This window comes from Papilio machaon, chromosome 1 (assembly GCF_912999745.1).
Source record: "Papilio machaon chromosome 1, ilPapMach1.1, whole genome shotgun sequence".
Taxonomy (NCBI): Eukaryota; Metazoa; Arthropoda; class Insecta; order Lepidoptera; family Papilionidae; genus Papilio; species Papilio machaon.
This window is the reverse complement of record NC_059986.1, coordinates 2,869,170-2,881,757: the sequence shown is the minus strand read 5'-3', so window position 1 is coordinate 2,881,757 and position 12,588 is coordinate 2,869,170. Positions and strand designations below refer to the sequence as shown.

General features: G+C 34.3%; 2 protein-coding genes across 2 annotated transcripts; both read left to right on the top strand.

The window, feature by feature from the left end:
• The first annotated feature begins 164 nt into the window (after positions 1-164).
• On the top strand, positions 165-1,767 carry LOC106714249 (26S proteasome non-ATPase regulatory subunit 7). The gene is made up of 2 exons (XM_014507231.2): positions 165-502; positions 884-1,767. The coding sequence occupies exons 1-2, from the start codon at positions 328-330 to the stop codon at positions 1,690-1,692; spliced, it is 984 nt and encodes a 327-aa protein (XP_014362717.2). The 5' UTR covers positions 165-327; the 3' UTR covers positions 1,693-1,767.
• Positions 1,768-2,308: 541 nt separating this feature from the next.
• LOC106714246 (myosin-VIIa) lies at positions 2,309-12,424 on the top strand. The gene is made up of 11 exons (XM_014507229.2): positions 2,309-2,421; positions 2,529-2,786; positions 5,027-5,211; positions 5,466-6,673; positions 6,755-6,996; positions 7,207-8,040; positions 8,113-8,451; positions 8,643-8,860; positions 9,196-11,522; positions 11,609-12,105; positions 12,153-12,424. Exons 1-11 carry the CDS (start codon positions 2,398-2,400, stop codon positions 12,348-12,350), a joined length of 6,330 nt encoding a protein of 2,109 aa, XP_014362715.2. The 5' UTR covers positions 2,309-2,397; the 3' UTR covers positions 12,351-12,424.
• The last annotated feature ends 164 nt before the right edge of the window (positions 12,425-12,588 follow it).

Below are 12,588 nucleotides of genomic sequence, written 5' to 3'. Positions count from 1 at the left end.
TCTGTACCATAATCTTAACAATAAACATCATATCTTTATTCACTTCGTTTAATATAACATTTCTGATTTTATTAGACTTAATTATGAAATATTAATTATCTGTGCAATTAAAAGACAAATTTCATACGTCTTACAAAATATTTTATCTATGAATGACTGTCAGATTTTCTTTTCTCGCCGTGATAAATAATTTAAATAAAATTCAACCACATAGCTCAGTTAAAAGTATTTATGGTTCAGTAAATAAATTGTTTAAAAAATAATAGTCGTTACAATATTAACTGCGTTTTATCACAAATAAAACATAAGTCTTAATCAAACAACAAAATGCCGAGTCAGGAAGTTGTAACGACAAAGGTTGTGGTCCATCCTTTGGTACTATTGAGCGTTGTAGACCATTTTAACCGTATGGGAAAGATTGGTAATCAAAAACGGGTTGTAGGCGTTTTGTTAGGCTGCTGGAGAGCTAAAGGAGTTCTGGATGTTTCAAATAGTTTTGCAGGTCAGTAAGCAGTCCCGATAATTCAGTCATTTAATACAACTTTACTTAATAAAACTGCATTTAGTTTATTATTTAGCCCTTTGGTTTTATGTGAAATTTATTTTAGTTCTAGACTATAATGTACATTTTGACGGTACCAATATGAGTCAGCTAAATGTTTCTGTCTTCTTATTAAAGCATAAAGAAGATTTCAGTAATGGTTCTATAACTGGGTCGTATAAATATTTGTGCATTGTTATTAATAGGAAAGCAACTTTAAAGTTTTCTGTCTCGTCAAATCCTCAGCCTCTTAGCTATAATAATATTGTTCTATAAAAACAACTCATGCAACTTTTTTGTTAGAAATTGTTTTACTAAATCAATGTTGTTTTTATTTTTCAGTTCCATTTGATGAAGATGACAAGGATAAGTCAGTTTGGTTCTTAGACCATGATTATCTTGAAAATATGTATGGGATGTTTAAAAAAGTCAATGCTCGTGAAAAAGTTGTTGGCTGGTACCACACAGGACCTAAACTCCATCAAAATGATGTGGCAATAAATGAGTTGATCAGGCGTTACTGCCCCAACTCTGTTCTTGTTATTATTGACGCCAAGCCAAAAGACCTGGGCTTGCCCACTGAAGCGTACCAGGCTGTTGAAGAGGTTCATGATGATGGCAGTCCCACAACTCGGACATTTGAGCATGTGCCCAGTGAAATAGGTGCAGAAGAAGCTGAAGAAGTGGGAGTCGAACATTTACTAAGAGATATTAAGGACACAACTGTTGGTAGCCTCTCACAGCGAATCACCAATCAGTTACTTGGCCTCCGAGGTCTTCATTCACAATTAAGTGAAATACGTGATTACCTCATTCAAGTTGGTCAAGGATCGCTACCTATGAACCATCAAATTATATATCAGTTACAAGATATCTTTAACTTATTGCCTGATATTGCTAGTGATAATTTTATTGATAATTTATATATCAAGACCAATGATCAATCTCTTGTTGTATACTTAGCTGCACTGGTAAGATCTATCATTGCTTTGCACAACCTTATCAATAACAAAATAACAAATAGAGATGCAGAGGAAGGTAAGAAAGATGATTCGAAAGATAAAAAGGAGAAGAAAGATGATAAGGATGACAAGAAGACGGAAGAAAAAGTAAAAGCAGATAAAAAAGAAAAAGAAGAAAAGAAAAAGTAAAAGTGAATCGTCAATAGTTTAAGTTGTTTGTAATGATGCATTATTTTTAAATAAATTGTATTTACTAAACCTTAACACTAGTTTTATTTTAAAGTGTAAACTTATTAATATATTGCATCTTGAAAACAAATGAAATCTACAGTAACAAAAGTGATTTGAAGCAGAAGGGTTTAGTCACAGATAATACAAAGTGTTTTTAAACGAAACAATATTCTTGTCACTTAAAATGACTTTTGAAAAGTTATCGCGCCTCTTACAGGTAGTTTTCACTACCGAAATACTTGTACGAAAACAAGTTATTATCTATGTTTTTCAAAGAGACACTCGGACAAAATAGATAATTTTTTTGATTACTTTATCAACATTTTTAAAGGACCGCAGATCTTTAGAATGCGTCATTTATTTAAAACTATACATACCTACCTATGTGAATGGTTTCTTTTGCATAACTTAATCATCAGAGGAAATAAAATATGTGAAATGAATTATGAGTCTACACAATGATAGGCTATGAGGTAAATGTTTTAAAGTGACTATCTCAAAATACCTTCTGATAAGTTTGAGTTATATCTATGCAATAATGATAAATAATCTAGAACATTGATAAAAATTCCAGTATTCGTGGTGATGTTTTTCCGTCGATATGTGTGTGTTTGGGTCTGGGGAAAAATAATAATTCAGTGAGTGGAATCTCAAAAATTAAAAATGGCTGATAGAATACGTCTTTCGGTGAGTTATTAATTAATTGTCTTATTATAACATTAGTCACCTTTCCTTAACTTTTCTTCAGTGACTTTTTAATATCGGGGATTCAAGAATTGTTTCGTTTTTTTTAGGACCTAGTCTGGCTTCAGCCGGAAGGGAAATCGGAATTCGATATTCCGATTGCCGTTAAAATACTCAACAGTTCTGGAGGTCTGATACAAGTTCAAGATGACGATGGCAAAGTTTTTAGTACATCTGTCAATAATGTTATCAAACCTTTACACGCCACCTCTGTTCAGAATGTGGAAGACATGATCACTCTTGGAGAACTACAGGAGCACACAATCCTTCGCAATCTTCACATACGTTATAATCGGCAGCTGATTTACGTAAGGGCATTCAATTAAATATAGTAGAAGTACCTACTTTTTAGCCGACTTCAAAAAGAAGGAGGTTATCAATTCGTCTGTATTTTTTTTTTTTTTTATGTGTGTTACCGCGATACTCCGCCCCTGGTGGTCCGATTTTGATGAAAAATATTTTAATCGAAAGGAAGTGCTTGCAGGTGGGTCCCATTTTTTTGTTTTTTTTTTTAAATAACTAGAAGACTAGTAGATTTTGAATATAGCTTCAAAATTTGTTGCGAAGATTAGGGACATTTTTGCTTTCAGCGCTTACGTAGGCTAAACTATAGGACCTACATAAAAATGATGTATGGCGAATTGTAGCTCTTTAAATGTGCTAAATAAAAGTCAGCGATAGCATATATCTATCTTTTATAGTTTTCTCACAATAACCATTTTTTTCTTCAGAAACATCAATTAAATTCATGCCCTATTTCCGACGCTATTATTCGAGTTCAGTATTAACCCTTATGTAAATAAACATGTTCATTATCAAGAGAATTTAATGTAGATTATATTTGCAATTGAAACTATATCATTCTGTCTAATAGTTTAGGAGATATCGTAAGAATAAAATTACGCGGAAACGAAAAATGCTACATGAAAAGCACAATTTTGCTTTCTGGACTTACGTAGGTCAAACTATATGACTTACATAAAAATGATGTCTGGAGTAATTATAGATCCTTAAATTTGCTAAATAAAAGTCTTCGGTGGCATATATCTATCATCTATGGATGTCTCACAAAAACCATGTTATTGTGAACAAACTTCGATTAAAATGGACACGAAAAACAGCGCCGTAAGCTTACGGCACTATTATATTATATTCGATATGAATCCTTATCCAAATAAATATGTTTTATGGCAAGAGTATTAAATGCAGATTACATTAGCCTTTAAACTATGTAATTCTGATCAATAGTTTGGGAGATATTGAATAATTAAAAACTACGCGCATTCGAAAAATGCTAGTGCGGCGCGCGGCTGGACCAAATTAAAGGTACGCTACGATGTATTAGTTCGGTAATTTTCAATTTGTATACCGATTTTGATAATTATTTCATTGTTTAAAGGATAAGTGGTTATCTGCTGCATTCTAAATTAGTTTTTGAATTGAAATACACACATATCAAATAGGAAAGTCCTTTTCTTTATTTGTCTTATTTATGTCTTTATACGTATTAACGAAATTTGTAATTGAACTTCAAATTCACTAAAAATTGTGAAATAAAACAAAAATTTTAAGAAAAAAAAATAGCCGACTTCAAAAAAAAACAATCTCAAACAAAATGCACTGAAAAGTAACCTAAAAAAACCAATTTCAAACAAAATACACTCAAAAGTAACATAAAAAAACAATTTCAAACAAAATGCACTCAAAAGTAACCTAAAAAAAACCAATTCAAACAAAATGCATTCAAAAGTAACATAAAAAAACAATTTCAAACAAAATTCACTAAAAAGAAACAAAATAATGTCATGAAAACTCTCTAAACTCTAGTAGTTGCTCTCGTTGCGCTCTCTAATAGTAGGGGCTCAGTTTTCCGCAACTCCACGACAAGCGCGTATTTTGCGTGTCTCTAAACTCTAAAGAAAGTTCTCTTCTTTCTTGTAACATGTCTATATTGTATAATTATTGTTATTTTGGAGTCGGTTTCGGCCTAAGTAGGGACATAAACGTAAGTATGTCTAATACATCTCAAATATAAAATGTCATCTATTTACTTCGGCCGACACCGACTGCGAAATAACAATAATTATACAATATAGACATGTTACAAGAAAGAAGAGAACTTTCTTTAGAGTTTAGAGACACGCAAAATACGCGCTTGTCGTGGAGTTGCGGAAAACTGAGCCCCTACTATTAGAGAGCGCAACGAGAGCAACTACTAGAGTTTAGAGAGTTTTCATGACATTATTTTGTTTCTTTTTAGTGAATTTTGTTTGAAATTGTTTTTTTATGTTACTTTTGAATGCATTTTGTTTGAATTGGTTTTTTTTAGGTTACTTTTGAGTGCATTTTGTTTGAAATTGTTTTTTTATGTTATTTAATCGTAGGAAGCAAAGCTTACAAAATTATAACACTCATTCATGTAACTCATGCCTACCCCTCATGTCGGTCATGGGTATTCTTTACCTATTTCGCTTTTTATTATTATATTTTCTCTGATATTGTATACGTAATACATTAATATGTATATGTAATTGAACTAATATTACAGACATACACGGGAACGATGTTAATTGCAATCAATCCTTACGAAATCTTGCCGATATACACAATGGATCAAATACATTTTTATCAAGATAGAAACGTAGGTGAGATTCCACCTCACATATTTGCAATTGGTAATAATGCATACAAAGAACTACTGGGTACTTCATCAAATCAGTGTATCGTTATAAGGTAAACAAACATCTTACTAATATTATAAATGCGAAAGTTGGATTGATATTGGTTGAACGTATGTCCGAAACGGCTGAACGGATCTTGATGAAATTTGGAACAGGTGTAGATCAAAATCTGGAAGAACACATAGGCTACATACATCATAAAGTTTTTCTTTCATTTCGTGTGAACGGATCGCTGGAAAAAGCTAATCTATAATAAATATGTTTCTGGTCAATTTTAAAATGTTAAGTTTAATTGTAAAATTGCAGTGGTGAAAGTGGCGCAGGAAAAACGGAAAGCACGAAGTTATTGTTGCAGTATCTAGCTGCTGCCAGTGGAAAACATTCATGGATCGAACAACAGATACAAGAAACTAATCCCATACTAGAGGCGTTTGGTAACGCTAAAACTGTTAAGAACGATAATTCGTCCAGATTTGGGAAGTACATTAATATTTACTTCAACAAGCAAGGAGTTATTGAAGGAGGAAATATTGATCAGTATCTTTTAGAAAGATCACGAATTGTATTTCAAAATAGAGGTGAACGTAATTACCATATATTCTATTCGCTCGTAACAGGATTGTCTGCGGATGAGAAAAAGAAACTTGAACTGGGCCGTCCGTCGGATTATGTTTACTTAAATTCCGGTAACATGCTAACTTGTGATGGAAGAAACGATGCTCTCGAATTTGCAGACATACGATCTGCATTCAAGGTTCTTAATTTCCCAGAAAACGAAGTGTGGGGAGTATTTAGTCTTCTAGCAGCCATATTACATTTAGGAAATTTGAAATTTAAATCATTCAACTTGAACAACATCGACTCCTCTGAAGTAGCGGATACGACGAACGCGACAAGGATTGCAAATATTCTTGGTGTCAACAAAGCTACTTTTTGTGATGCACTAACAAAGAAAACATTGATTGCACAAGGAGATAAAGTCGTATCTACATTGTCAGTATCGGCAGCAATAGAAGGCAGAGATGCACTTGTTAAAGCTATTTACGGGCACGTTTTCGAATATATTGTAGAAACTATCAACAAGACTTTATGCAAAGGGCAGCAGCTGTCCAGTGGTTCCGTGGGTATCCTAGATATATTTGGGTTTGAAAACTTTCTATCAAATAGTTTCGAGCAACTATGTATAAATTATGCCAACGAAAATTTGCAACAATTTTTCGTCAGACATATTTTTAAAATTGAACAAGAACAGTACCAGAAAGAGGGCATAACATGGACGAATATCAACTATGTTGACAATCAGATTAATTTAGATATGATCGGCTTGAAGCCAATGAACTTGTTATCGCTCATCGATGAAGAGTCGAGGTTTCCTAAGGGCACTGATATAACTCTTCTCTCAAAACTTCATAGCAACCACAGCAACAACACCAGCTACGTTACGCCAAAGTCCACACATGAGCACAGATTTGGTGTTCGGCATTACGCTGGCGATGTTTATTACGAAGTTAAAGGTGTGTGTACTGATCAGTTTTGATTAAATAAACGAGACTTTTCAATTAAAATATTTCAGCTTTGTAATTTTTTCTTTACAGGTTTCCTAGATAAAAATAGGGACATGCTGACATCCGACGTAAAAGAAATGATAATGGATTCTAATAACGATTTCCTTAAAAGACTTTTTCCAATGGAGTCTGTGTCTCAAAGTGGAAGTAGAAAAACAGTGTCTCTAAGTTACCAATTTAAGACATCTTTAGACGCTCTAATGAAGACACTTTACGCATGTCATCCGTTCTTTGTAAGATGTATTAAACCGAATGAACATAAGAAGCCTAGGGTATGTACGAATTTGAAAATTAATTTTATTTACCAAAACGAGTCAATAACAATAACGAGTCAATTTTGTATGTTCAATTCTCTGTGGTCATTTTGTCAGATAACATAACCACTTTGATTTCGTTATCTAAACATCCTTAATAAACACTTTGTTAGGCGACTAGAGTCTCGACAACGAGCATACAGCAATATGTAAATTTTATTCTTTCAGCTTTTTGATCGTACTCTTTGCGTTCGACAATTACGTTACGCTGGTCTGATGGAAACAGCGAAAATAAGACAAGCCGGCTACCCCATTAGATATCCGTACACTGAATTTGTACACAGATATCGTCTCGTCGTCGATGGAATCCCGCCAGCAGAGAAAACTGACTGCATTGCTGCCGCAAAAAAGATATGCAATGAAATTTTAAAAGATGAAGACTTTAGATTTGGTCATACAAAAGTGTTTATGAAAGATCACCATGATGTTATTCTAGAAGAAATAAGACATACAGTGATACTTAGAAGTGTTATTAAAACGCAAGCTAATATACGAAGATTTATACAGAGACGTAAATATTTGCGAATGCGTGCGGCTGCGATCACTTTGCAGAAGCATTTCCGAGCTCGAGGATACAGAAACCGATACCTTATTCTAAGACGAGGCTACTTACGATTACAGGCCGTAATTAAATCCAGAGAACTAAGGAGAACTTTTCTTAACTTACGGAAATTCTTCACAAATCTACAAGCGCACTGCAAAGGTTATTTGGTTAGGAAATTAGTTAAGGAAAAGGGAGATATTATTCGAGCTAAGTTAGCAGAACTTCATATGGAAAAGGAAGAATTGATATTAGTTAATAATGATGTACAAGCAGCTGAAAATGAATACGAGAAAAAGTTCGATGATATTATGCGGTCAATTTGGATTACTAAGGAGGCAACGGAAAGTAATACTCAAAATGCGGAGGGAATTGACGATAAATATGTCGATGACGTTTTTGGTTTCTTAAAAGATACTTCAACGCCTGCGGGAACTGTTCGGGGAACTGGATTTGGAGTGGTAAGAGTTATATTCTATGTATTTTCCTTTAAATGCATCATATTCTTTATATCCATCTTATGTCATTTACAGACATTAACCGAGAAGCAATCGACAGACGAAGTAATACCGCTTCGGCAAGAATTACAAGAGGAACCATTTGATGCTTTCAATTATAGAAAATTTGCAGCAACATATTTCTTAGGAAATACAAGTCACCAGTACTCTCGAAAGCCTTTAAAAAATTCACTATTAGACTTGCCATCTCCTATCGACAATGTGGCAGCACAAGCTCTTTGGATAACAATACTAAGATTTATGGGAGATTTGGCGGAACCCAAATATGTTGATGATAAAATTGATAATATACCAGTTATGACGAAGTTGACTGACACTATAGGACGAGCATTTCAAAAGAGCAAAGAGTTTGAGGTAAAACTTACATTGGAAATATAATAATTCATATAGTATGACTAGCAGATATGTGCTCAAACTTAGATTAAAATACATATCTTTCCGTAGCATAACTAATGTGATATTAATATATTTCTACCTATAATAAAGTGACTAAGACTAGTCGCTGACACATGTTGCAAGTTTTTAACTTAGAAAATTGTTTGCAGGCCCTCATACAACCTGAAAGAAGCACTAACAGTAGTAGTAAAATTGTCCAAAAATCAATCAAGCGACGTGCGAAAATGAACGAAGAATTTATGAGAAATATAATGAACGATGACTCTACCAATGAAATGTATCACGATTGGTTACATTCAAGGCGAAGCACAAACTTAGAAAAGTTACATTTTATCATAGGCCATGGTATCATTCGTAAAGAGTTACGGTAAGCGTAATTCCGGAAATTCGTGTAACACATGTTTAAGTATTAAATGATAACTTGATAGTGGATAGTGGACTACGCTTATCAGATTCGATAATTTATTTACAGATACTGAGGAACTAAACAGGCAAGGATCCTTGTGTTCCGACTAATCTTTTACCTTGAACCGAGAAGTCTGATTCCTCGGTTGGATTGTTTACAAATTTCTTCCTTTTTTAAAGAAATTCTGCATTTAAATATTATAAGATATTACAACTTCCACTTATCCTACAATATGAAATAAAAAAAACAATTTAGGTATATGTGAACCAATGCTTAAAAAAATCATTATTTTTCAGTGATGAAATATTTTGTCAATTATGTAAACAGTTGACAAATAATCCTTCGAAATCTTCTCACGCTCGAGGTTGGATTCTACTATCGCTATGTGTTGGTTGCTTCCCACCATCAGAGAGATTTGTTAAATACTTACGATCGTTCATTCGCGACGGCCCACCCGGATACGCACCATATTGTGAAGGAAGGCTAATGAGAACATTCAAAAACGGAGCCAGAACACAACCTCCGAGTTGGCTGGAGTTGCAAGCGACTAAAACGAAAAAACCGATACTTCTAACAGTAACTCTCATGGATGAGTCTATGAAGACGGTACAGTCTGATTCAGCGACTACGTCGGAGGAAATATGTCAACAAATAGCTGATAACATAGGACTGACCGACGTTTTCGGATTTTCTTTATACATAACTTTGTATGATATCGTTCTATCCCTGGGAAATGAAAACGTCCATATTATGGATGCTGTGTCTCAATGCGAGCAGTTTGCTAAGGAACAGGGTACTCCTGAAAAGAATGCACCATGGAGATTGTTTTTCCGAAAGGAGGTATTTACTCCTTGGCATAATCCTGCTGAAGATCCTATAGCGACCAATCTCATTTATTACCAAGTTGCCAAAGGCGTTAAATTTGGTGAATATCGATGTAATTCGGAGAAAGATTTAGCCATGCTAGCAGCACAGCAACATTACATTGAACATGGCGATCGATTAGATCCAAATGTACTGAGAAAAGTTATTGTTAACTACATACCGAATCAATTCATTAAATCCAATGATGTAGCTTTAACAAAATGGGAACATCTTGTAACTAAAGCCTTCGAATCTGCTAAAAGTATTCAGTCAAAGGTTGATCCATTGCGTTGTAAAGAAGACATAGTCATATTCGCAAAATTGAAGTGGCCAATGCTTTTCTCAAGGTTTTTTGAAGCAGTGAAATTAAAAGGAGACTCTATTAGTAAGGATATTATCATAATAGCTGTGAATTGGACCGGTATATACATTGTAGATCAGTTAGAGCATATTCTTCTTGAAATATCGTATCCGGAGATAACTTACGTCGCGTACGATGACGACGAGGAGTACGATAATGTAGGAAGAGTTACCATACGGACTATACAGCAAGAAGAATTTGTCTTTCAAAGTGTAGATGCGAGCGAATTAAGTTCACTAATGATTTACATTATAGATGGTTTAAAACGACGCTCCACTTACGTTATCGCACAAATGGACTCTCAAGGCTATAGTGATGCTGCCTCATTCTTACAGTATAAAAAAGGTGATCTTATAACACTACTGCACGACTGTACGGGAGAAACTTTAATGAATTCTACATGGGGTCACGGATCTTGTAACAATCAAGAAGGTCTATTCCCTACAGAGCAAGTATATATATTACCAACACTTTCCTTGCCATCAGACGTTATTCTAGATACGTTTAAAAAGGGCAATATTAACACTGATAAGAAGCCATTATCGAAATACAATACCCTTCAAAGAAAGAGGATGCATACTTTGGAAAATTTTGCCAAGGAATATTTTAGAGAAAATACTGATTTTAATACTACTATATCGAAACAATCAACATTGAACACTGCTAAGAAGCCACTAGTTATTGATTTATGGGCACATAGCCGTGAAAATTTGAAGAAACCTCTACTTAAAAAATTGATAGGAGATGAGAAACTTTCCAAGCATGCTTTGACAGCTTTTTATGCGATTCAAAAATATATGGGAGATTTACCGGCAGCGAAACCTAGATCTGCTACTGAATACACTGACGAAATATTCAAAGCAGCTTTAACCGAACCGAGTTTACGTGACGAAATATACTGTCAAATAATGAAACAACTGACTAATAATCGAATACAACTTAGCGAAGAACGAGGTTGGGAGCTAATGTGGCTCGTAACTGGAATATTTGCTTGTGGACAAATACTGATAAAGGACCTCGTCGAATTCCTTAAGTCGCGTCCGCACCCTATAGCTAAAGAATGTTTGAAACGCGTATTTAAAACTCAAAAGCATGGGCCGAGGATGTATCCACCTTATGTTATTGAGGTGGAAGCAATCCAGCACAGAAGTATGCAAATATATCACAAAGTTTACTTCCCAGATGACACTGACGAAGCATTTGAAGTAGATTCCTCGACAAGAGCGAGGGACCTATGTGAACAAATAACTGGCCGTTTGAATTTAAAAAATAGCGACGGTTTTAGTTTATTCGTTAAAATAGCAGACAAAGTGTTTTCAGTTCCGGAAAACTATTATTTCTTTGATTTTGTTCATGAGCTTGTAGAATGGATGAAGAGGTCTCGGCCTGTACGTTCAGGTAAGATTCAGTCTGTGTTCGTTTGTGAAACGCAAATTTTTTTCAATGTAATATTAACTTATATTAATTTTATTTTACTGTTTTAGCTGGTTCTCAAGTTCAAATGAATTATCAAATCTTTTTTATGAAAAAGTTGTGGATTAACACAGTACCTGGCAAGGATAAAAATGCCGATCAAATATTTTACTTTCCACAAGAATTGCCAAAATATTTGCGTGGATATCACAAAACATCAAAACAAGATTTAGTGGAATTAGCTGCTCTTATTTATCGAGCTCGTTATGGAGATGATCAAACTGGATTAACACAGATTACTCAAATTTTAGAAGATCTCATACCATCAGATATGACGAGAATTCAGACGAATTCACAATGGAAGTCTTCGATAACAGCGGCTTATTTGAGACATGGGAATATGACGGAAGAAGAAGCTAAAGAGCAGTTTCTAAAGAAAATTTACCAATTACCAACATTTGGCACTGCTTTTTTTGAAGTTAAACAAACATCCGACCCAACCTATCCAGAAATGGTTGTTATAGGAATCAATAGGAATGGTGTTAGTGTAATCCATCCCCAAAGTCGAGTAAGTATTCTAAATACGCCTTAAGACGCTGTTATATGTTTTTACAGGATGTATTAATAACACACCCGTTTTCTCAACTTTCTAACTGGTCATCCGGTAATACCTTCTTCCACATGACAATGGGTAATGTTCTTCGTGGAACAAAAATTCTTTGCGAAACATCATTAGGTTACAAAATGGATGACCTAATATCATCATACATCGCTGTGCTGAGACAAGCTGTTCGTCAAAAATCCAGGCCATAGTTGTAATTCAAATGTTGGTACATTTATTGATCTATTTATTTATATAAATAAACAAATAAATATTTTTATGAAAAGTAGTTGTTTAATTTTAAAAAAAGTTATATTTCCACTTCTCTGACCTTCAAACTAGCGTTACTAAAACAAACGTGTAAATCTAATATGAACATCTTGTCCGATTTTGTGGGGTGAGATCAGTGGTGAGTGGTAAAATGTCATTCGATTCGAGTCCTTTTCACCC

Coding starts and splice junctions, on each gene's coding strand:
- LOC106714249 (XM_014507231.2), top strand. CDS start 328: ATGCCGAGTCAGGAAGTTGTAACGACAAAGGTTGTGGTCCATCCTTTG. Junction 503..883: donor TGTTTCAAATAGTTTTGCAG/GTCAGTAAGCAG, acceptor TTTATTTTTCAG/TTCCATTTGATGAAGATGAC.
- LOC106714246 (XM_014507229.2), top strand. CDS start 2,398: ATGGCTGATAGAATACGTCTTTCG. Junction 8,452..8,642: donor AAAAGAGCAAAGAGTTTGAG/GTAAAACTTACA, acceptor AATTGTTTGCAG/GCCCTCATACAACCTGAAAG. Junction 12,106..12,152: donor TAATCCATCCCCAAAGTCGA/GTAAGTATTCTA, acceptor ATGTTTTTACAG/GATGTATTAATAACACACCC.